Source organism: Salmo salar, chromosome 22, assembly GCF_965601325.2.
Source record: "Salmo salar chromosome 22, fSalSal1, whole genome shotgun sequence".
NCBI lineage: Eukaryota > Metazoa > Chordata > Actinopteri > Salmoniformes > Salmonidae > Salmo > Salmo salar.
The window spans coordinates 37,909,005-37,934,466 of record NC_138312.1 but is presented as its reverse complement, the minus strand read 5'-3'; the positions used below and the strand labels follow the sequence as shown (position 1 = coordinate 37,934,466).

At 45.6% G+C, this 25,462-nt stretch overlaps 1 protein-coding gene across 2 annotated transcripts in view; it reads right to left on the bottom strand.

Annotated features, from left to right (window-relative positions):
• Positions 1 to 25,462, bottom strand: part of LOC106586881 (transforming acidic coiled-coil-containing protein 1) — a 64,732-nt gene that overhangs the window by 32,340 nt on the left and 6,930 nt on the right. Inside the window, exons 1-2 of one of the 2 annotated variants that reach the window (XM_045705455.2) lie at positions 20,294 to 20,642; positions 3,927 to 4,030 (exon numbers count right to left, since the gene is read on the bottom strand). In XM_045705455.2, the coding sequence (XP_045561411.1) occupies positions 3,927 to 4,030; positions 20,294 to 20,367 (178 nt within the window). In that variant the 5' untranslated portion in view covers positions 20,368 to 20,642. Of the gene's footprint in view, positions 1 to 3,926; positions 4,031 to 20,293; positions 20,643 to 25,462 lie in introns of those variants that run through there. The other variant, XM_045705456.2, reaches the window with a different exon arrangement.

The window sequence follows — 25,462 nt, the reverse complement described above, 5'->3', positions numbered from 1 at the left end:
GATGTTGTCCTGTTGGAAGGTGAACCTTCGCACCTAGTCTGAGGTCCTGAGCGCTCTGGAGCAGGTTTTCATAAAGGATCTCTCTGTACTTTGCGCCGTTCATCTTTCCCTCAATCCTGACTAGTCTCCCAGTCCCTGCCGCTGAAAAACATCCCCACTGTCACGTCCTGACCAGCAGATGGAGCTGGTGTAGTAGTTTGGGGGTCAGGACGTGGCAGTCTTGTGTGTGTCTTGTGACTCCTGATCAGGAACAGCTGGGAATCGTTGTTCCTGATTGGGAGTCATATATGTAGGAGTTGTTTGTCACTGGGGGTGTGGGGAATTGTTTGTGTGCACTGCGTTGGTTTGAGCCTGCCACACTGTTACCATTGTAAGTACTGTTTATTGTTTTGGTTTATTGTTTTTCGGTGGATACTTTGCTTGTTTTTTTGTAAATTAAAGAAACATGAGTGTCCACACTTCCGCTGCGCCTTGGTCGTCCTTTCATATCCATGATGGAAGCCGTGACAGAATTCCCCACCAACACAGGACCAAGCAGCGGAAGAAGGCTGGCGAGGACTGGGAGACACGACGGGTAAGGGAGACCGAGAGGCACCCCCAATAATTTTTTAGGGGGGGGCACAAGGGCTGTTTGACGGCGTCAGAGCTGCCCGCCAGTCAACAGTCGTCAGAGCTGCCCGCCAGTCAACAGTCGTCGGAGCTGCCCGCCAGTCAACAGTCATCAGAGCTGCACGCCAGTCAACAGTCGTCGGAGCTGCCCGCCAGTCAACAGTCGTCGGAGCTGCCCGCCAGTCAACAGTCGTCGGAGCTGCCCGCCAGTCAACAGTCGTCGGAGCTGCCCGCCAGTCAACAGTCGTCGGAGCTGCCCGCCAGTCAACAGTCGTCGGAGCTGCCCGCCAGTCAACAGTCGTCGGAGCTGCCCGCCAGTCAACAGTCGCCGCAGTGGCTAGACTGCGCTGAACTGCCGGAGTGGCCAGACTGCGCTGAACTGCCGGAGTGGCCAGACTGCCCTGAACTGCCGGAGTGGCCAGACTGCCCTGAACTGCCGGAGTGGCCAGACTGCCCTGAACTGCCGGAGTGGCCAGACTGCCCTGGACTGCCGGAGTGGCCAGACTGCCCTGGACTGCCGGAGTGGCCAGACTGCCCTGAACTGCCGGAGTGGCCAGACTGCCCTGAACTGCCGGACTGTCCAGACTGTCCCGAGCTGCCAGACTGCCCAGACTGTCCCGAGCTGCCAGACTGCCCAGACTGTCCCGAGCTGCCAGACTGCCCAGACTGTCCCGAGCTGCCAGACTGCCCAGACTGTCCCGAGCTGCCAGACTGCCCAGACTGTCCCGAGCTGCCAGACTGTCCCGACTGTCCCGAGCCGCCAGACTGTCCCAAGCCGCCGGACTGGCCGGACTGCCCCAACTGCCTGGAACGGCCAGAACCTGAGCCGCCTCCAGGATAGGTGGGTTGGGGAGGGAGGGTGTAGCACAGTGCCGTCGTTGATGGCAGCCACCCTCCCTTCCCTCCCTTATTGTTTAGGGTTAGTGTTTATGGGTTTTGTTGGGGATTTTGTTTGTTGGTGTTAGGTGCATTCCGGGGTCTGCACCTTGAGGGGGGGGGGGGGGGGTACTGTCACGTCCTGACCAGCAGATGGAGCTGGTGTAGTAGTTTGGGGGTCAGGACGTGGCAGTCTTGTGTGTGTCTTGTGACTCCTGATCAGGAACAGCTGGGAATCGTTGTTCCTGATTGGGAGTCATATATGTAGGAGTTGTTTGTCACTGGGGGTTGTGGGGAATTGTTTGTGTGCACTGCGTTGGTTTGAGCCTGCCACACTGTTACCATTGTAAGTACTGTTTATTGTTTTGGTTTATTGTTTTTCGGTGGATACTTTGCTTGTTTTTTTGTAAATTAAAGAAACATGAGTGTCCACACTTCCGCTGCGCCTTGGTCGTCCTTTCATATCCACGATGGAAGCCGTGACACCCACAGCATGATGCTGCCACCACCATGCTTCACCATAGGGATGGTGCCAGGTTTCCTCCAGATGGGACGCTTGCCATTCAGGCCAAAGAGTTCAATCTTGGTTTCATCAGATCAGAGAATCTTGTTTCTCATGGTCTGAGAGTATTTAGGTGATTTTTTGCCAACTCCAAGCAGGCTGTCATGTGCCATTTACTGAGGAGTGGCTTCTGTCTGGCCACTCTAACATAAATGCCTGATTGGTGGAGTGCTGCAGAGATGGTTGTCCTTCTGGAAGGTTTTTCCATCTCCACAGAGGAACTCTGGAGCTCTGTCAGAGTGACCATCAGGTTCTTTGGCACCTCCCTGACCAAGGCCCTTCTCCCCCGATTGCTCAGTTTTGCCGGGCAGCCAGCTCTAGGAAGAGTCTTGGTGGTTCTTCCATTTAAGAATGATAGAGGCCACTGTGTATTTGGGGACCTTCAATGCTGCAGACATTTTTTGGTACCCTTCCCCAAATTTGGAACCATGAGCAAGACAACACAAACAGATATGGAACCATTAGCAAGACAGCACAAACAGATCTGGAACCATTAGCAAGACAGCACAAACAGACCTGGAACCATTAGCAAGACAGCACAAACAGACCTGGAACCATTAGCAAGACAGCACAAACAGACCTGGAACCATTAGCAAGACAGCACAAACAGATCTGGAGTTCATTAGCAAGACAACACAATGGGGCCCATTGATCCAAATCTATCTGATGGGGCCCATCAATATAATGGAGATATTTTTTGTTCCATCACATGGGATGTCACTCTCATGACCTTTGACCCCTCCCACTGACAATTAAAAACAAGGAGGAGCAACTGCTTTTGTTCCTGTGTGACCTCCTGAATTCCATAGTCAAAATCCAATTCCCATGCAGGCCGTGGTCCCATTCTCTACCTTTTACTTATCCAATGTTACATAATAATATTTTATTTGGGCCACATATGCTATTGTTGTGAAGTAGCCTCCCTCAGTTTGACCTGAAAGGATAAGATACGTTCTTTATTCAGCCCATGACTACTCCTTCACCACATATGTAATTGTTGGTGTGAATAAGGTACTTGTGTAGTTTAATACCAACCTTTAAGTGCTATGTAACTTTAATGGCCTTCATGAATGTCTAACAGTCAGATACATACCTAGAAAAGTACGGTAGGCAGACAAAGCACGTCTTCAATTACAGTGTCATGGTACACTTCCCTCCGTTTGGCCACATGTCAGACGGAACAGAGTTAAAATAGCTCAGTAGGTGCAGTTTAATCTAATGTAGTAGCAGTCCTTTGAGAGCAAACGCAATCTGCAGTTTCAGTTAAGAAAACATTATTAATGGACAGTCATCAAATGGTCTGAAGCACTAAATCTACTTGATTCCAGCAAACACTATCTTTTGTTCATTAAAAACAGTCTATTGAAAACCATGTCTGAGGGGAATATTAAAAGTTGAAGCACCATGCGCATGTGCGCACACACACACAAACAAACGGTTCCCCGCAGGAAATGCACAGACAGAATGACAAAGCTCTATTGTTGCCATGGAAACTCCAAAAGAATCCAGCCAGCTAATGCATTCTCTCCAGGTGATGGTCAATCAATGGTGTGTGGTTGTGGGAGTGAAATGAAAAGGATGTTGGGGTGTCATGGTAGGCCATACCATGTACTGTAGATGTTGTGAGGGACTATTTTGTGGCATAATATCCCTACAACATCCCTTCCTGTGAAGTTGCTATGTGTGGTATGTCATTATGGCATGGTTGTGGTATGCTGTCATGCTCATGTTGTTGTTGCTGACTCATGTGCCCAAAAATAATTTCCCCTTCAGGGATAGACAACTTTTTTAAATTGAATTTCATATGGGCATGTACATTTTTTTGGCATGTTTTGTGCCTACTTCTATCTGTGTTGAAGGCAAGCAGCAATGATCTCACCTGCTCTGTCAGTGGTAAAGGTCTCCAGCTCTTCTGGGCCTTGGAGTGGAGCGTGGACAGGGCTCTGAGCCTCTGGGGTTTCAAAGTGGCCCTCTGAGTCTGAACTGGAACAGAGAGAGAGAGCGCGCAAAAGAGAGAGAGAGAGAGAGAGAGAGAGAGAGAGAGAGAGAGAGAGAGCAAGAGAGAGCAAGAGAGATAAAGAGAGATGAGTATGGTCATATCACTAGAATATCTGGAAATACAAAGCTATTGTGTACATAATATACTATGTGTCCTCTACATGTTGTAGTATGTGTACTTATTTAAATGTTATGTGTTTGCATAGCTTTCATGTGCAAGACCAGTTGACTACGTCTGATAAACAACTACTAGTAGCTGTGATTGGAAACAAGACTCACCACCACTCAATGCTGTGCTATAGGTTTAGCAATTAAACACTGCTATAAAAATATATATTTGTATGCTGATCTCTCTCCATCTCTATCACACAGCCTTGCGTGATAACACTATAAGCAGGGGAATGTTTTGCCCCCCCCACAAGGAACAGGGACACACAGTGTGTGCTTTATTAAGATGACATCACTCGTTTGTATCTGTCTGTGGTGTGGGACAATAATAAAATACCTGAGGCGTGTTAAAATTCTCTCACACACACACACACACACACACACACACACACACACACACACACACACACACACACACACACACATACACACACACACACACACACACAATACACACACACACACACACACACACACACACACACACACACACCTCACACACAGACTCGTGAATTAACCAGTAAGCCTATAACACAACATTGTTTAGGAGAACCTCAACAGTAGGAAAAAACAGTTTAACAGTCAAATGCATTTTTCTTTCTTTCTTTTTTCTCACTTTCTCTCCCTCTCTGCTCATCCGCCCTTTAGAACAACACCAACTCACAAACGCCACAGGTGGAAAAGCAAAGCAGGTGCCCCTCTCCCTCCAGCTGCCTTACGGGGCTCTCACTGTTAAAAGGCGTCAAGGCTCCAATGTAGCCAACAAACACACTCGCCTGCAGCCTTGAGATCTCTCTTCCTCCTCCTCCTCTCGCTGCCCTACGCAGGGTAGCAGTCCATCCTCCTCCTTCACCTCCTGGCCCTCCACCTCCTCTCCCTCCTCTGCTCCCCGGACTGCTGTCCACGTCCACTTGGCCCATGACATGGGCGACAGCCAAGACATCCTCGACAACAAAGTTTTTGGCTTTCTCCTTTAGTCTGAGTAGAGTCAATAGACACTATCGGTTTGAATTGTGTCTGAATAGACACTATTGGTCTTCTTCTCCCCCTCTTAAAGATCTTCCACTAGTAGTAGCTCCTCTGGACTGTTTTCTTCTTCATGTTAGTGAGCAGCTCCCCCTGAAGAGACGAGACACTCCCTCCACTCCGCACTTTGCTGTTGATGCTCTATTTGGGAACTTGTTTTTCATAGAATGGAAAGAGGCTTCTAGTCTTCTATCCTTCTTTCGCTCTCTCTCTCTCTCTCTCTCTCTCTCTCTCTTTCTTTCTGTCACGCGCCCTCTCTCTCGCCGCTGGGGCAGTCAGAATATCACAGCAATGATCAGCTAGGCTTCCAGAGCGCTGCCTAGCTCTCACTTTCTGTCTGTCTCTGTCTCTCTCTCCCTCTCTCTCTCCCTCTTTACTTCAGGGACAGCCCATCGTGAAAGAACATAGGGGGAGAAAGGAAGCTTGCGGCTTCAAAAGAATGCTGTGTTCTCAGGACCAGTGAATCTGGCGGCCCCTGTGGTGACAGAGTGGTAGCTCCCAGTCAAGCAGCCATTCCACACTCATGCAAAAAGCAGAGGCAAAACAAACTAGGGCTGATGAGAGGAGGAGTGAGTCTGGTGTAGCAGAGTGGTGGAGTCAGTGGAGCTCCATGTTTTACAGCACAGAGGGGTTTGGAATGTAGTCTCCCGAGCACCCCCGTCCTCAGGCTGTTTAACCGTTAACCGTTTCCCACCTCCGACGACCCAACCAGGCGACGACAGATATCCAAGCACGACTGGACCAGACCGGGGAAACCTGTTCTGGCTCATAACCCCCAGTCACTGCCTGTATCACGGACCCAATTGCCCCTGTCACTCTATGGCTCCCTGTTCCAATAGTCATCAATTCCCTTCCTTTCCTCCTTTCCTTAGGATGTTATTTTCCTTTCCTAATTTCCTTAAAAATGTTCTTGTCCTTCATGAACGCTGACATGACAAGGTCTTTATTGGCTAAAGTAGAAATCTGAGCGTATCTTTTCCCTCATGCCTATCAGTTGTCACCAAGGAAAGGAGATATGGTGAGGAAGCCATTCTAGATGATTGAAACACGACCTAGCTCTCACTGATAACACTGATGTCTGCTTGAAATACCTGAAGAGCCTGGGGGAGTTAGCTGTTTGTTCACCTCCAATTATACACCACATGACCAAAAGTATGTGGACACCTGCTAGTCGAACATCTCATTCCAAAATCATGGGCATTAATATGGAGTTGGTTCCCCCTTTGCTATAACAGTCCTTACTCTTCTGGGAAGGCTTTCCACTAGATGTTGTAACATTGCTGGGGGGACTTTCTTCCATTCAGCCACAAGAGCATTAGTGAGGTCGGGCACTGATGTTGGGCGATTAGGCCTGGTTCGCAGTCAGCGTTCCAATTCATCCCAAAGGTGTTCGATTGGTTTGAGGTCAGGGCTGTATGCAGGCCAGTCAAGTTCTTCAACGCTGATCTCGACAAACCATTTGTGCACGGGGGCATTGTCATACTGAAACAGGAATGGGCCTTCCCCAAACTGTTGCCACAAAGTTGGAAGCACAGAATCATCTAGAATGTCATTGTATGCTGTAGCGTTAATATTTCCCTTCACTGGAACTAAGGGGCCTAGACAGAACCATGAAAAACAGCCCCAGACCATTATTCCTCCTTCATCAATCTTCACAGTTGGCACTATGCATTGTGGCAGGTAGCGTTCTCCTGGCATCCACCAAACCCATATTTGTTTGTCGGACTGCCAGATGGTGAAGCGTGATTCATCACTCCAGAGAACGCGTTTCCACTGCTCCAGAGTCTAATGGTGGAAAGCTTTACACCACTCCAGCCGTTGCTTGGCATTGCGCATGGTGATCTTAGGCTTGTGTGCGGCTGCTCGGCCATGGAAACCCATTTCATAAAGCTCCCGATGAACAGTTATTGTGCAGACGTTGCTTCCAGAGGCAGTTTAGAACCCGGTAGTGAGTGTTGCAACCGAGGACAGACAATTTTTACGACTTATGTGCTTCAACACTCGGTGGTTCCGCTCTGTGAGCTTGTGTGGCCTACCACGTCGTGGCTGAGCTGTTGTTGCTCCTAGACGTTTCCACTTCACAATAACAGCATTTATAGTTGACCGGGGCAGCTCTAGCAGGGCATTCATTTGTTGACTTGTTGGAAAGGTGGCATCTAATGACGGTGCCACATTGAAAGTCACAGAGCCCTTCAGTAAGGCCATTCTACTGACAATGTTTGTCTGTGGAGATTGCATGGATGTGTGCTCGATTTTATACACCTGTCAGCAACGGGTGTGGCTGAAATAGCCCAATCCACTAATTTGAAGGGGTGTCCACATACTTTTGTAGTGTATATGCTCAAGCCGACATTACCTAATCTTCGTGCTCCCGTATACACATCCGGAACAAGCCTTTCCATTGTGGAAGAGAGGGAGGCTCTCTCTAGTTGAGGTTTCTGCCGTCTGGCTCCAATGAGGCTTGAAGATGGGGTTTGGGATAGAGGTCGACTGATTGCGAACGACCACTCCACTTTGTGGGGAATATGTCCACTAAACACGAATCGAAACGACCATACCTGGAAACAGTCCTGGAGGACTGCTTAACTTGTCATGCGCTAATTGATTCGGGTGCGACAATATCACTCATCTCTCAAACATTGTTCGATGATCTCAAAAGAGCTTTGAAGCCAACTAAATGTTGGTTTAAAGTGGAACGATGCGATACTACACTTCGAGGGGTCACTCAGACTACCTTGCCTCTCACATCGAGAGTCATGCTGAAACTACACTTCCAGGACGTCTCGCTCGTTCACCCTGTGTATGTTACCAGCCTCGAAACTGTACCCCTGCTACTGGGAGCAGACTTGATGGATCGGTTATTCCCATTGATGGATTGGAAAACCAACCAGGTATGGTCACAGGCCTTCTCAGAGTGCCTTCACTGACCACACTGTCTTCCCCTAACACTAGCGGCAACGCAGTCATTCACGAGGGGTATCTGTCAAAAGCACCCCTTGGGAAAAAGACGTTTAGAAACCTCTTGGTGCAGAATCCGATCCAAGGAGATATTACGATATCTCAACACATTCCATCAGCCAATCGGATTGACCATTCTTTTCATGATTTCGAGCCAGCTGTCTCTGTGAATGAGCAACTTCCCTCCTCCCTGCAGTCATGCAATACGGTAGTTGAGATGAACTTCTCTTGCCCTTCGGACACTTCCGCAAGCACTGAGGCCGTCTCAGCAACAAAAACATTGATGCGCAGAGTATACTCTGCTTCCGATGATACACCTTCCGCTTTGTGGGGGACTGTCAACCCTTACAATGACACTAATGGCATCAGTCCAGCAACTGACCCGATGACTCCCACTGGTGAAACACTTTGTGATATCACAGACCGATATCCTCGTCCCAGTTTGCAGGTACTGAAGAGGTTGCCACACGCGGACGCGGTGGTGACTGACAGACCTCGACAGCCACTGAGCATTTTGAAGCACAAACACCAGGAGATTTGGTTGAAAGGTTACACCCATTCTCATAATAACACGGCCACTGACAACTTGTACATAGGGTTCAAACTTTTCGTTAGCGCCTCGGACATCAACACCACCCGCTGGTGGGGGGGTCCCGAGACACAAAGGGGGGGAATAGTAGCCCAGACCCATGATGAGCCACTACAAGACAACTAGTAAAATGCTCTAATCGTGTATTCCTGTAGGATAACATTTCAGAATAAATCGGTAGGACAACTGGACCCCTTGAATACCAGTACCAATACCACAGTCAGTCCAGCAACACTCAGTAAGAGGATGAGTAACCTCACAAGTTAAATTGCTATTGATAATAGCGACATAGGAGTCACTCAGAGTGCAACACGGGGAAGGGAATCTCCATTGCACTCTTCCAATGGTTAACACATGCCACTAGTAAATAGAACCCTCCGTTCAGGAGAAAAGTTATTAGAGGTCATGAACCATGATCACACCACGTACGACTGGTCTAATACTTAAAGAGTACTTCCATCATGAGGTTAGCTCCTTCGTGGATAACATAGCTATGAAGTAGACTTCTTCATACCTACCGCCACTACAATAGTGGAAGACAGTGTCTGGTAGTAAAACCACTACAGACTCCCTCGACACCAATTCTGACTGACCTCCAGGCATTGACCTGAGAATTACCTGACTACGTCAGACTCATTCTGAACAAGTTGTAATCTGACAGGATACTTGGTTTTCTTCCCTTGACATGTGCGCTTGTGTAAGCATAAACACACATGCACAACGGAACATCCAATTAGGATTTATGCTAGGATCACCTAAGGGTTCGAGCAAAATACCAGCCTTAGTAAAGTTCAACATTTATTTTGAGCCCTTTAACTCTACAGCTACGGCCCTCACCAGTTTTCTTCCCAGAAGTCCATAGGTCATTCCTGTAGACTGCCCAAAACTAGTGCCTTACAGCTGTAGACTTATTATATAGTTATCAACTTAGGATAGTAACCTAAGCAACACCCCGCAAATTAGGAAAGCCCTAGATATGACATTAGACAATGCCATGATAGGGTCATTTTGCCAAGACCATGGACGTAGATAGAATACAGTCCAATTAGATAATTAAGGTGTCATAACTATATTTTGTTTTGTTTATGCTTTCATTCATTTTGTTTCATTTTCTTCGGCACATAGAAAGTGATAGAGCCATAAACAACTTCCCATACAACCATCAGTTAGTGCATCAACGCCGCTCATTTGGGAGGAAATGTAATGATATATTTCATGAGTGTGTGTGCGTTGTTAACATCTGCCTAAGTTACTACCCAGATCTTCCAGTCTGGACGACCAGACGACAGGTCCGGAACGGCAATCCCATTCACGGACATCCGCTGCCCAGCCTTGGAGTGGACTTCATTTCCAGACACCCTAACCGGGTCGACCACCAGAGGGGGGACTGCAGCAGCGATCACCAACTGGACATATGCTGCCCAGCCTTGGAGCAGACTTCTTCATTCGCATAAACCCTACCCGGGTCGACCACCAGATGGGGACCACAACAATGGTCCACAACCAGGACAACCCACGATCGGTTTATTACCCCCCATAAATACCTTTCTCCCTTCCCTCTCTCTCTGACTCTACTGAACGACTCTTGAATAGCCTTTGTTAAACATAGAGAGTCTGGGAACATCAAACAAGTGGGGGGAAAGGAACCATATTTCGGTAATAGAACCAGTTGAAAATATGCGTTGGTACTTAATGATGTCAGTTCGGTTGTCATCTGAGACATTATGACTGATGACAGGATGACATAAACTGTATCTGGGAAGTCTACACATTGTAGTTATCAGATTCACATGGAATTGTTGTGCAACTTAAATGTTTGAATATGAAACCATTTGTGATAATATTAAATGTAATTTTAGCTTCCAAATGAGAGAATTGGGTTTTCATAAGGTTAGAGCCCTGCTCAATCAGTGGCCCGCCCCTGTGAAGAGACATGGGTTATAAACTATGAAACACATCCTTCTCTCCCTCCACTATATAAGCCCTTGACGAAAATGTAACCTCCTGTTCCGAGGACGATAGGACGACGGTCCATACGTTAAAAAGGACTAACATGTCAACTACAGAACTAAGCCAACCTCAGCATGAGCTTTGGTTGGGAATGGTATGAACTTTTAACTCTTATTCACTAAAGAAGTGAGACCTCCTAGCCGTTGAGTTAGCAACAGCAGCTGTAAACGTAGGCTAGGAAAGGACGGACAACGTATCCAGTCTAACACACAACGAAGATACTACAACGTATCCAATTTACCACCAGAGACATTCTTCCGAGGACAGGAAGATCTCAGTTGGCCAACACCGCCAGCATCTACGACCAACCTACCGAAGCGCAGCTCAGAGTAAATATTTACTGCATTTTCCTTTTCCAAATGGGCGGTAATTTAGAATGCATAAGATACTGTTTTTACGATAGCACAGCTTCTCCCTTTGTTCCTCAGTCTTCCCGATCTTTCAATCAAGCCCAACCCCCTCTCTTTGTGTAACAAGCCATCATACAGGTTCCGTCCACCAGGGACATTTTCTGTATGACATAATTTGCATTCTCTGTATATGTAATTCTGTGTGATTAGTTAGGTATTTAGGAAATAAATAATTAAACCCAATTTTGTATTGCTGATTCAACTTGTTAGCCAGGGTTCATGAAGATAACCAAGAATTTACAACTTTCAGATGAGACTGAAATAAGGTGACGATTAATATTGACTGCTATTGATGTAAAATATTACTAGGTCTTTCAGAGTTTATTCGGAAGATAACAGCTCTATAAACACTCTTTTGTGGTGCCCCGACTTTCTAGTTAATTACATTTACATGATTAGCTCAATCAGGTAATATTAATTACAGAGAAAGGATTTTATAGAATAGCATGTCATATCACTTAATCCGGCATAGCCAAAGACACGACACCGATTATGGCCGATTACATTGCAATCCTTGAGGAAACTGGATGGCAGGCTGACCACCTGTTATGCGAGTGCAGCGTCAAAAGGACCTTGTGGCTGCAATGAGCCAAGGTAAGTTGCCAGCTAGCATTTAACTTATCTTATCTTATGTTGAATCTGACAATTAATCTTGATGGTTGTACAGTCATCTCAAATAAAACTGTGAAGGACCTCGGCGTTACTCTGGACCCTGATCTCTCTTTTGACGAAAATATCAAGACTGTTTCAAGGACAGCTTTTTTCCATCTACGTAACATTGCAAAAATCAGAAACTTTCTCTCCAAAAATGATGCAGAAAAATTAATCCATGCTTTTGTCACTTCTAGGTTGGACTACTGCAATGCTCTACTTTCCGGCTACCAGGATAAAGCACAAAATAAACTTCAGTTAGTGCTAAACACGGCTGCTAGAATCTTGACTAGAATCAAAATATTTGATCATATTACTCCAGTGATAGCCTCTCTACACTGGCTTCCTGTTACACCACACATGGGTCTCCTCTCCTGCTGCCACCTGCACATGGACTACTGCAGTGAGGAATTGAAGTGAGGTGGTGTAAGAATAGTTCAACCCATAGAGCACAACAAGTTCAAAGTGGTCCAGGGAAGGTTGAGACATATGCTGAGGGAGCCAGGTTTGTACAGCGTTCAGTTACATAAGCGCTAACTGTCAGAAGAGATCCCCATTATCTTCTACAACAGAATGAGATTCAGTCAAATCAAATCAAAATGTATTGGTCACATACACATGGTTAGCAGATGTTAATGCGAGTGCAGCGAAATGCTTGTGCTTCTAGTTCCGACAGTGCAGTAATATCTAACAAATAATCAAACAATTCCCCAACAACTACCTAATACACACAAATCTAAAGGGATGGAAAAATATATATGGATATATGGATAAGCGACGGCTGAGCGGCATAGGCAAAGTGCAATAGATGGTATAAGGTAATGTAAGATATGTTAACATTATTCAAGTGGCATTGTTTAAAGTGACTTGTGATCCATTTATTAAAGTGGCCAGTGATATGATTCTCTATGTAGGCAGCAGCCTCTCTGAGTTAGTGATCACTGTTTAACAGTCTGATGGCCTTGAGATAGAGGCTGTTTTTCAGTCTCTTGGTCCCAGCTTTGATGCACCTGTACTTACCTCGCCTTCTGGATGGTAGCGGGGTGAACAGGCAGTGGCTCGGGTGGTTGTTGTCCTTGATGATCTTTTTGGCCTTCCTGTGACATCGGGTGCTGTAGGTGTCTTGGAGGGCAGGTAGTTTGCCCCCGGTGATGCGTTGTGCAGACCGCACCACCCTCTGGAGAGCCTTGCAGTAGAGGGCGGTGCAGTTGCTGTTTTAGGTGACAAGCCAAATTTCTTCAGCCTCCTGAGGTTGAAGAGGCGCTGTTGCGCCTTCTTCACCACACTGTCTGTGTGGGTAGACCATTTCAGTTTGTCCGTGATGAGTACACCGAGGAACTTAAAGCTTTCCACCTTCTTCACTACTGTCCCGTCGATGTGGATAGGGGGGTAATCCCTCTGCTGTTTACTGAAGTCCACGATCAGCTCCTTTGTTTTGTTGACATTGAGTGAGAGGTTATTTTCCTGACACCACACTCCGAGTGCCCTCACCTCCTCCCTGTAGGCTGTCTCGTCATTGTTGGTATTCAAGCCCACTACTGTCGTGTCATCTGCAATCTTGATGATTGAGTTGGAGGCGTGCATGGCCACGCAGTCATGGGTGAACAGGGAGTACAGGAGGGGGCTGAGCACACACCCTTGTTGGGCCCTAGTGTTGAAGATCAGGATCAGGATCAGGATCAGCAAAGTGGAAATGTTGTTTCCTACCTTCACCACCTGGGGGCGACCCATCAGAAAGTCCAGGACCCAATTGCACAGAGCGGTCCTAACCATACAGGGCAGTCCTGTATGGTTAGCAGCTAACCTTTAGCGACGTTCTGCTCCAATACTACTGTGCTCAGGAGGATACAGTATGAGACTGACTGACGTTTCATTATGTAACCTAAGGAGAGCTACATAGACAGGCTTCATATTTCAAACACACACTAAAAGCTATGAAGCTGAGAAAAACTAAAAACACATGCCACTGAAAAGAGCAGTAACAAAATCCTGTTCTATTTTAAACAAGCAATATCTGTTCAGGCTTAATGAAGCTGTCGTAAAGCCTTTATGAAGCCGAAATAATAACACAGGGATGCTGGTTTAAATCCCAGGCCTGCTGTCAGTGGGAATATAACTACTGTAGTAATTAGACGAATGCTTGTGTCTGTTCCCAGCAACCATCTACTGTTGTGCCCTTGCCTTGGCAGCAGCTAATGGGGATCCTTAATAAATACAAATACAAATACATCCAAATGATTTTTTTTTTTTTGATTACAAACCAAACAGTTATTACCATTGTCACACCATTCAAACACAATTTATTCAGTCTGGACAACAGTGAGCCAAACACACACAGTCAGACATTGAGACAGTCACAGACAGACACAGACACACACAAATGTATGCACACACACACACACACACACACACTAGAAGTCGACCGATTAATCGGAATGGCCGATTAATTAAGGCCGATTTCAAGTTTTCATAACATTCAGAAATCTGTATTTTTGGAAGCCGATTTGGCCGAATTCTTTTTTTTTAATTGTTTTTTTTACACCTTTATTTAACTAGGCAAGTCAGTTAAGAACACATTCTTATTTTAAATGACGGCCTAGGAACGGTGGGTTAACTGCCTTGTTCAGGGGCAGAACGACAGATTTTTACATTGTCAGCTCGGGGATTCAATCTTGCAACCTTACAGTTAACTAGTCCAACGCTCTAACCACCTGCTTTACATTGCACTCCACGAGGAGCCTGCCTGTTACGCGAATGCAGTAAGAAGCCAAGATAAGTTGCTAGCTAGCATTAAACTTATCTTATAAAAAACAATCAATCAATCATAATCACTAGTTAACTACACATGGTTGATGATATTATTAGTTTATCTAGCCTGTCCTGCGTTGCATATAATCGCTTAGGTACACGTTTCTCCAACCATAAACATCAATGCCTTTCTTAAAATCAATACACAAGTATATATTTTTAAACCTGCATATTTAGTTAATATTGCCTGCTAACATGAATTTCTTTTAACTAGGGAAAATGTGTCACTTCTCTTGCAACAGAGTCAGGGTATATGCAGCAGTTTGGGCCACCTGGCTCATTGCGAACTGTGAAGACTATTTCTTCCTAACAAAGACAGCCGACTTCGCCAAACGGGGGATGATTTAACAAAAGCGCATTTGCGAAAAAAGCACAATCGTTGCACGACTGTACCTAACCATAAACATCAATGCCTTTCTTAAAATCAATACACAGAAGTATATATTTTTGCATATTTAGCTAAAAGAAATCCAGGTTAGCAGGCAATATTAACCAGGTGAAACTGTGCAATTTCTCTTGCGTTCATTGCACGCAGAGTCAGGGTATATGCAACAGTTTGGGCCGCCTGGCTCGTTGCGAACTAATTTGCCTGAATTTTACGTAATTATGACATAACATTGAAGGTTGTGCAATGTAACAGGAATATTTAGACTTAGGGATGCCACCCGTTAGATAAAATACGGAACGGTTCTGTATTTCACTGAAAGGAAAAACGTTTTGTTTTCGAGATGATAGTTTCCGGATTCGACCATATTAATGACCAAAGGCTCGTATTTCTGTGTGTTATTATGTTATAATTAAGTCTATGATTTGATAGAGCAGTCTGACTGAGCGGTGGTAGGCAGCAGCAGGCTCGTAAGCACTCATTCAAACAGCACGTTCGTGCATTTTGCCAGCAGCTCTTCGCTGTGCTTCAAGCATTGCGCTGTTTATGACTTCAAGCCTATCAACTCCCAAGATTGGGCTGGTGTAACCAATGTGAAATGGCTAGCTAGTTAGCGGGTGCGCGCTAATAGCGTTTCAAACAAATAAATAAATAAAATAGTCCGATTAATCAGTATCAGCCCTTTTTGGTCCTCCAATAATCGGTATCGGTATCGGCGTTGAAAAATCATAATCGGTCGACCTCTAACACACACACACACACACACACACACACACACACACACACACACACACACACACCACACACACACACACACACACACACACACACATACACACACACAGACACAGACACAGACACACACACAGACACACACACATGCATGCACATACACACAAACACACCACACACGCACGCGCACACGCACACTTGTCTGAGGGCTAGTAAAGAGGATGGTAAAGGAATATGACACATCCCCTAACACAATGTCTCGCTGTCTCATCAAGGCACATGTCCTCACTTACCGGAGCAACCTCTCACTTTTCTCTGATTTTCACAAACACCAACACTAAATCTATGTTTAGTCTTGATGCCAGTCTTACACTGAACACCCAATAACAAGGATGGCCTTATGCAGGATAGCGGGCCTTCCTAACATCGTGTCTCTAGTGAGCCAAGCATGGAGGAACAATAGCAAGCGTTCACAAGTAGAAATCCTCTTTGGCTACAGGCCCTCATGGGCTACTTCATCTGTTCTCTTTTACCAGACAGGGTGGAGCTAAGATTGTGATGTCAGTGTTAGTTAAAGAGGTGAATCCCTCTGGTAGGCATGCAACACAACATACACTAGTTAGTAAATATGTAGCTACAAACAGGCATGTTAGGAGACACCCAACTCTCTCTTTCTCTGATGTCGCCAACACAAACAGGCTCACACTCTCTTCGTCACTCACAAACATGCATGCGCACGCATACACACACAAGTTATACAAGCATGCACACACACACACTTGCATTTGTAGTGGGTTTTGTATTAGCCAGCCGCTAAGTCTGTCCTCACTGGTGCTATTTCTGTCTCCAGGCAAGTGAAGGCATTTTATGTAAAGCAGGGCCCTCATTTCATACGTCCTCATCCCAGTCTGTCCTTTTCTATAAAGTTATAAGCCTGATTTCTCTCCAAACTTCTCATTATGGGAACTTTGTAGCTGCTTGGTGTGATCCACAACATTAATATGGGGATCTGACCTCTCCCTCTCTCTCACTTTCTCTGTGTGCGTGAGTGTATTTGTGTATATGTGTGTGTGTGTGTGTGTGAGAGAGAAATAAATAATAAGTAACACAATGTATTTTATTAGTTTATGTAACATACCAGCATCTGTCAGCTGTTGTAAGCCCCTCTGTTGCATAGCCATATCTGGAAGTGAGTCTATTTTCAGAGCAGTGATAATGATCATTGTTATTTTCATCCATGGCACATGACTTGTACTGCACCTGTCCAAAAACCTGACAGGGAAAATCACCACGCTCTGCACAACATGGGCTCAAAGACACAACGTCTTATAACAGTTATCTCATGTGTCTCTGTATCACTGAAACGTAACATTTGCCAACTTTTTTTCATGTATTGTCAGAGAGTTGTAAAGATTAAAGTCGTTTTTCAAGTCTAAACAAGGAGAGTTTAAGGGGGTTGACGAGACCACATCCACCTACAGACATCTAAGCTGCTCTCCAATCATGACTATAGACTGACCTCAATGCCTTCCCTTGTCTATTATATATGCCTTGTCTACCTAGTATGTAAGTTTACATTTAAGCTGTGTTAGAATACCCACACTAACATACTGCATACTACATACTTAATTTACGTCACAAATAGTATGGGTGGTGCGGTTAGTATGAGTATTCGAACACAGCTTTAGTCTAGTCCCAGATCTGTTTCTTCTGTCTTGCCAACTCCTAGGGTTCTTGTCACACCAGCACAAACAGATCTGGGACCAGCCACACTATAGGATCTGGTCATAAGTTGTGCACTATATAAGTAATAGGGTGCCATTTAGGACGAATCCCAGGTTAGATAAGCCTTGCACTGTACAGTCTCCCTGTGGAAAATCCCCTTCATGTGATGAGAGCGCCATCTGGTGGCAGAAACTGCTCCACCTACTGCTTCAGTGGCCTATTTTACCCTATTCTCTGGCTGTCCTGAATTTCGTCACTGTATACCTCTTTAATAATATAGACCTACAACTATATGGAATGATATCCATAAAATGTGAATGTCGTAAACCATACAAATAAGTCTCAAATAAGGTCATTTTTAGTTTCACGCTGTCATACTTCACTAGTCTTGTGATGTATTCACTCAGCTTTTTGGAACAAATGTGAGAAAGGTGGTTATCAAGGTTTGGCCATTTCTGCACTTGAGATATACATTTGCTAACTCGACACAGAGAGTCCTGTAAGAATAAGGCAGAGGCTGTGCTAGTATAAATATTGAAACATACCCCAAGGTCTTGAGCACCTGTTTGCAGTGTTACATGTGTTTTCCCAGCCTGCCCTGCCCAGTCCAGGACACTGCACATGGTAAATGATGAGAGGACAAAGTCCTGTATAATGTTACAGTATACACAGATACCCCCTGTCTGAACTGACCTGTGTTTGCAATGCAAATAGGATGTGTGAATGGCTCACATAGAGCCAGCTGTTGCATTTCCAAGCTATCTGTGCAAACAGTGGGGAATCAATTGATATTGATAGCCATGTCCTGTTTTACCCAAGTTAAACATATGATTAAACATCTTATTATGTAATTTAGGTGACTATTGATTTTATCAACGTTATTTCCACGTCATTTCAATGAAATGACATTGAACCAACGTGGCATAGACATTGTATTGACGTCTGTGTCCAGTGGGATAGCACAAAGTCACCACAGTGTGTGTCTTGTATTAGCAGCTATCTTTATCTATATCATTGACCTTAGAAAGTGGAAGAACCTGACACTCATCTCAACACAACATAAACAAAAGGTCCCCCGTGGCAGAAGATTCAGAGGGAAAGGGCAACCTTTCACTTCAGGGCCCGATTTAAATCAGTTAACCGCTTTAAAGGACTGTCTATAGCACAACTTCTGATTTATGACTTCACCACTGTGACCGGAAATGGATCTGTCTAACGTGGTCCATCAGTAACAGCTCACCATAATATCGATCTATGTTAGCCTGCTGAGCTAAAGCCTAGGAATTAGCTTTGGGAGCCGACACAACTCAGGTCTCAGGACAGGTTTAGTCATCACACAAGCAAGGTTTCGAACCACCTCCATTACACAAACAGTGATGCAGCCTTTATTTATCTTTTATGTGAGGTACAGTTGACTGTATTAGAAAAAGCATGAGGGTTAAATGCATCCATTACGTCCGCTGTCTCATCTGTTATTAAGATGGCATAACCATAGAGATAGAATTACAGTACATTGACTAGAATGCGATTCTCCGTTATGGTTATTCTATTTCTGTGGGAATAACCTGCAGGGGGCAGAGTGGTCCCCTTTCGGGGGGAGACATCTCCTCATGTTAACATTGACAGTACAGGGAGGACTAGTGGAAACCCAGGATGTATTTCACACAGTGAGATCAATCAGTCAGCCAGCTAAACCTTCCTGCTCAACAAAACATGATGAAACAACTGAGGGTTTCCATTTAATCAACAACTGTAAAATGTCTCCACATACTGTATCTCAGTGGTATCTTTGCAAACAGCTCAGATCCATTGGAAGTATTGGAAAAGAAAGGCAGCATTCAATACACACGATTCATAGGCACTCGATAGTGTGACCAGTTACATCATACTCTATTATCAGAGATGTGTGCATGGACACACACACACACACACACACACACACACACACACACACACACACACACACACACACACACACACACACACACACACACACACACACACACACACACACACACACACACACACACACACACACACACACACACACACACACACGCAAACAAACAGACAACCATGTACTGGAGGGTACGGTAGACAAACATCTGACATTTCTAGGCTGTTGTGAAGCCTTATTATTGAGTGAGTGGAGGTGTGTGAATATTTGCTGAACGGAGACCATTTATTCACACTCTAGTATGAAACACCTGGAGGTGACAACACACTGCATACACTGACTGTTTTAAACACATAGTGTATGCTTGTAATACACAGCATACTAAATGACTGATCTCAATCCATTTCCCACAGCTACTCTCATTTGAAGTCCTATATATCCCTCAATTGGAATAATAAGACATATTACTTGCAAAACTAGCAAAGGCCGTATTTTTCCACACCATCAAGCCCAAATATAGAAAAGTTACATAGTGTGTGTGGAGCAGGGAGCAACTCTATCCCCTTGCTCTGTTTAAATCTACTAGTGGACTATAGTCTCTCCAACACTTAATTTTGAACAAAGATTATGTATTTAAGCTGGTTCCTTTCTGGTCCACAAACATTCTTACAGGTCACAAGCATACTTGTCAGGCCATAACAAAGTTGACAACTCAAAACATCCAAGTACACAGTAAACTCCCCCTACAAGACGTCACAACCTATGACAAACAAGAGCTCATGAAACATTCACCAAGAATATCATTGACACAATAGCTCATATAGTAATAATAGTCCACTGCTATTTATGATACTGTAAGTACAGGTATTAGAGAAAACAATTCACTCACATGTTACTTGTCTTCCTCTTGGTTGAGTTTGCTGCCCCGCCCCTCTTCTTCTGTTGGGACTGAGAGCTCCCCATGTTGACAGGGCCGATACCCCTCCAAGGGGACTGGGCCTTTACCTGTCTGTGTGTAAGTCTATAGATGTGCGTTCTACTTTAAGTGTGCATGCATGTGTGTGGGTTCAGTGTCATCCCAGGTCAAGTTAGCCAGTGTACTGTTATGATTCCTACTACTGAACTGCTTCAGTAAATGACACTGCAATGTCTGTCTGAAACAGCTCTGATACTCTGACAGTTTCTCTCAGCTGGCCCAAGCCTCCTCTCTCCCTCTCTCCCATAGACTTATTGCTGACTCCCTCTTTTTCCTTCTCTCTTTCTCTCCCTGGCCCCTCCTCCCTTACCTCTAGCACACACATCCCTCCATGCACACACGCCACACGCACACACACACACACCAGGGAACAGACCTTGGTAAACATTCGGCTGGGAGTTATTGTATGCTGTAATAAATCCAGGTGGGGACAATAAAGGGAGGAGGCTGGAAGGTACAGCAGGTAAAGAAGGTCACGTTTCTTTGCCATAAAGAGATGACATGTGAACATAATATTGGGTTGCGTGGGGTTGCGTCCTAAATGGCAGCCTTTTCCCTAGAGTGTACTACTACTATAGTGTACTATCCATTGGGCTCTGTTCAAAAGTAGTACACTATATAGGGAATAGGGTGCCATTTGGGAACCAGACCAGATAGCAGGCACACAACAACCCATGGGAGCATACAGGACTCTGCTTGATGTGACAACATGGTGATAGATACTTCTGCTTCAACCTGTCCCCATGCAGATTAGGAAGGAGGGATGGTACCATGTTTTGACAAAAATGTGAACAGCAGTCCAGTCATTCCAAACATTACAGTTACAAGGAAGCGATTGTCTGACCAGATAGCAATTAAATTGCGAGTTGCAGTATTAGGAACTCACATTGGATTATATGCCTTCCCGTCTACATGAACATTTCAGTACTTTTTGCACAGATATGTGCTGTTTTGCATGATGAAAAGTCACCATTAGCGTACTGTAAGAAAAAAGATGCAACTTATTGTGTGACAAGGAGGAGATACATATAACACAACATGAATGAGCATTTCCCTTACAGTTATGAATCCACACTGGATCAATACCATGAATAAAAGCAAGAGCATACCCTTTTGTGAAAGATCTTTAAGACAACTTTGTTTCAGGATTCAAGCTCCCACAAGCCAGCAAGAACAGGTTCTGCTGCTCGCACTGACTAATTATTGTAGTTGCTGAACTAATTTACCACAGCATAATGCTTCATGGCAGATTAACAGTTTATCTGGCAGCGTTGGGCTATCAAATCCTGTTGAACATAATCAGTTTAAAATGTGAATGAATCCAATTCATTCATGAAGAGCCAATATGGGAACAATGGGCAGTGTTAAATTCAATTAATTCATGAATTCATCACTCAGAATCTAGCCTAGCCTACTGCTCAACAAACTGCCACAATGCTGCCCCTTGACCTGTGCATAATAACAGAGGTCAAAGTCCTATATACCAGACACCTCTCTATCACACATACACCAGGTCATCATGTGTCTCATCTGGAAGAGTCATGTAAACAAAAAATGTAGATACTATTCAGACTAAACAGCGTTCGGCAATAGATGGCCCCTAGGCCAAAACTGTCCCGCAAGTTTTTTAAATTTATTTATTGGGTGGAGGTTTAGACTGTAAAATCACCAGGAATTCAGAAAAAAAAATGTAATTCAGCAAATCGGTTCACAAGTATTCCTACAAATAAAAAGAGACATATTTGATCGCGTTTCAATGTAATCAAGGTATGAAATTATTGTTATTTTCAAATACATTCTCTTTTTGGGTTTACTTGTGGTCAATTTGCAGTATACAAATGATAATTATGTTCCATCCCCCCAACCATTCGCTCGGACATACTACATACTGCAGAGGTACATCCCTAGCCATGTCTACTGTACGGACAAACACTACAGAGGTACATCCCTAGCCATGTCTACTGTACGGACTAAAACTACAGAGGTACATCCCTAGCCATGTCTACTGTACGGACAAACACTACAGAGGTACATCCCTAGCCATGTCTACTGTACGGACTAAAACTACAGAGGTACATCCCTAGCCATGTCTACTGTACGGACAAACACTACAGAGGTACATCCCTAGCCATGTCTATTGTACGGACTAACACTACAGAGGTACATCCCTAGCCATGTCTACTGTACGGACTAAAACTACAGAGGTACATCCCTAGCCATGTCTACTGTACGGACAAACACTACAGAGGTGCATCCCTAGCCATGTCTACTGTATGGACTAAAACTACAGAGGTACATCCCTAGCCATGTCTACTGTATGGACTAAAACTACAGAGGTACATCCCTAGCCATGTCTACTGTATGGACTAAAACTACAGAGGTACATCCCTAGCCATGTCTACTGTACGGACAAACACTACAGAGGTACATCCCTAGCCATGTCTACTGTACGGACAAACACTACAGAGGTACATCCCTAGCCATGTCTACTGTACGGACAAACACTACAGAGGTACATCCCTAGCCATGTCTACTGTACGGACAAAAACTACAGAGGTACATCCCTAGCCACTACAGGAACATACTGTCTACTACAGACGTACACTACCGTTCAAAAGTTTGGGGTCACTTAGAAATGTCCTTGTTTCTGAAAGAAAAGCACTTTTTTTGTCCATTAAAATAACATCAAATTGATAAGAAATACAGTGTAGACATTGTGAATGTTGTAAATGACTATTGTAGCTGGAAACGGCAGATTTTTTTATGGAATATCTACATAGGCGTACAGAGGCCCATTATCAGCAACCATCACTCCTGTGTTCCAATGGCACGTTATGTTAGCTAATCCAAGTTTATCATTTTAAAAGACTAATTGATCATTAGAAAACCCTTTTGCAATTATGTTAGGGAGTAGTAGGGAGTAGAACACAGCGTTGTATGAGATCTTCAGTTTCTTGGCAATTTCTCGCATGGAATAGCCTTTCTCAGAACAAGAATAGACTGACAAGTTTCAGAAGAAAGGTCTTTGTTTCTGGCCATTTTGTGTCACGCCCTGACCTTAGAGATCTTTTTATTCTCTATTTTTGGTTAGGTCAGGGTGTGACTAGGGTGGGTAATCTAGATGTTATATTTCTATGTTGGCCTGATATGGTTCCCAATCAGAGGCAGCTGTCTATCGTTGTCTCTGATTGGGGATCATATTTAGGCAGTTTTTTCCCACCTGTTGTTTGTGGGATATTATTTTGAGTTAGTGCATGTTGCACCTCTGTCGTCACGCTTTGTTATTTTGTTTATAGTTTATTGTATGTCTTGCGAAGTTTCACATATTAATAAAGATGTGGAACGATACTCACGCTGCGCCTTGGTCCTTCTCTACAAACAATCGTGACAGAAGATCCCACCAAAAGCGGACCAAGCAGCGTGGCCAGGATGAGTGGACATGGGAGGAGATCATCGCCGTTCAAGGGAGCAGATGGAGGCAGCAAGAGAGGAACGGCGACGATACGATGATTTAGAACAACAACGGAAGCCCGAGAGGCAGCTCTGCAAAAAAAAATTGGGGGGGCACACGGGGAGATTGGCGGAGTCAGGGTTTAGACCTGAGCCAACTCACCGTGCTTACCGTGGGGAGCATGTGACCGGTCAGGCACCGTGTTATGCGGCGATACGCACCGTATCTCCAGTGCGCATTCACAGCCTGGTGCGCTCGTTGCCGGCTCCCCGCATTTGCCGGGCTAGAGTGGGCATTCAGCCAGGACGGGTTGTGCCGGCTCAGCGCTCCTGGTCTCCAGTACGTCTCCTCGGTCCAGGATATCCTGCGCCGGCTCTACGCACTGTGTCGCCAGTGCGCCTTCACAGCCCAGTGCATCCTGTGCCAGCTCCCCGCACTTGCCGGGCTAAAGTGAGTATCCAGCCAGGACGGGTTGTGCCAGCTCTACGCTCCAGACCTCCAGTGCGCCTCCATGGTCCAGTATATCCTGCACCGGTTCTACGCACCAGGTCTCCAGTGCGCCTCCACAGCCCAGTGTGTCCTGTGCCTGCACCTCGCACTCTTCCTGAAGTGCGTGTCCCCAGTCAGGTATGTCCTGTGCCTGCTCCCCACACTCACCCTGAGGTGCGTGTCACCAGTCTGGTGCCACCTGTCCCGGCTCCACACACCAGGCCTTCAGTGCGCCTTCCCAGTCCAGAGCTTCCGGCAACAGTTCCCAGTCCAGAGCTTCCGGCGACAGTTCCCAGTCCAGAGCTTCCGGCGACAGTTCCCAGTCCAGAGCTTCCGGCGACAGTTCCCAGTCCAGAGCTTCCAGCGACAGTTCCCAGTCCGGAACCTCCTGAGACGGTCCACAGTCCGGAACCTCACGGTCCACAGTCCGGAGCCTCCAGTGACGGTCTGCGGTCCGGAGCCTCCAGCGGGGGATACCAGTCCGGAACCTTCTGCGGCGATCTACAGTCCGGAGTCCCTGGCGACGATCTACGATCCATGGTCCGGAGTCCCCGGCGACGATCCATGGTCTGGTTCCTCTGGCGACGATCCACAGTCCGGTTCCTCCAGCGACGATCCACAGTCCGTAGCTTCCAGCGACGATCCTTGAACCAGAGTCGCCACCGATAATGGCGGACCCGCGAGCGGGGTCTACGTCCCGCACCGGAGCCGCCACCGAGGCTAGATGCCCACCCAGACCCTCCCCTATAGAGTCAGGTTTTGTGGCCGGAGTCCGCACCTTTGGGGGGGTACTGTCACGCCCTGACCTTAGATGTTTTTATTCTCTATTTTTGGTTAGGTCAGGGTGTGGTTCCCAAGCAGAGGCAGCTGTTTATCATTGTCTCTGATTGGGGATCATATTTAGGCAGTTTTTTCCCACCTGTTGTTTGTGGGATCTTATTTTGAGTTAGTGCATGTTGCACCTCTGTCGTCACGGTTTGTTATTTTGTTTATAGTTTATTGTATGTCTTGCGAAGTTTCACATATTAATAAAGATGTGGAACGATACTCACGCTGCGCCTTGGTCCGTCTCTACAAACAATCGTGACAGAAGATCCCACCAAAAGCGGACCAAGCAGCGTGGCCAGGATGAGTGGACATGG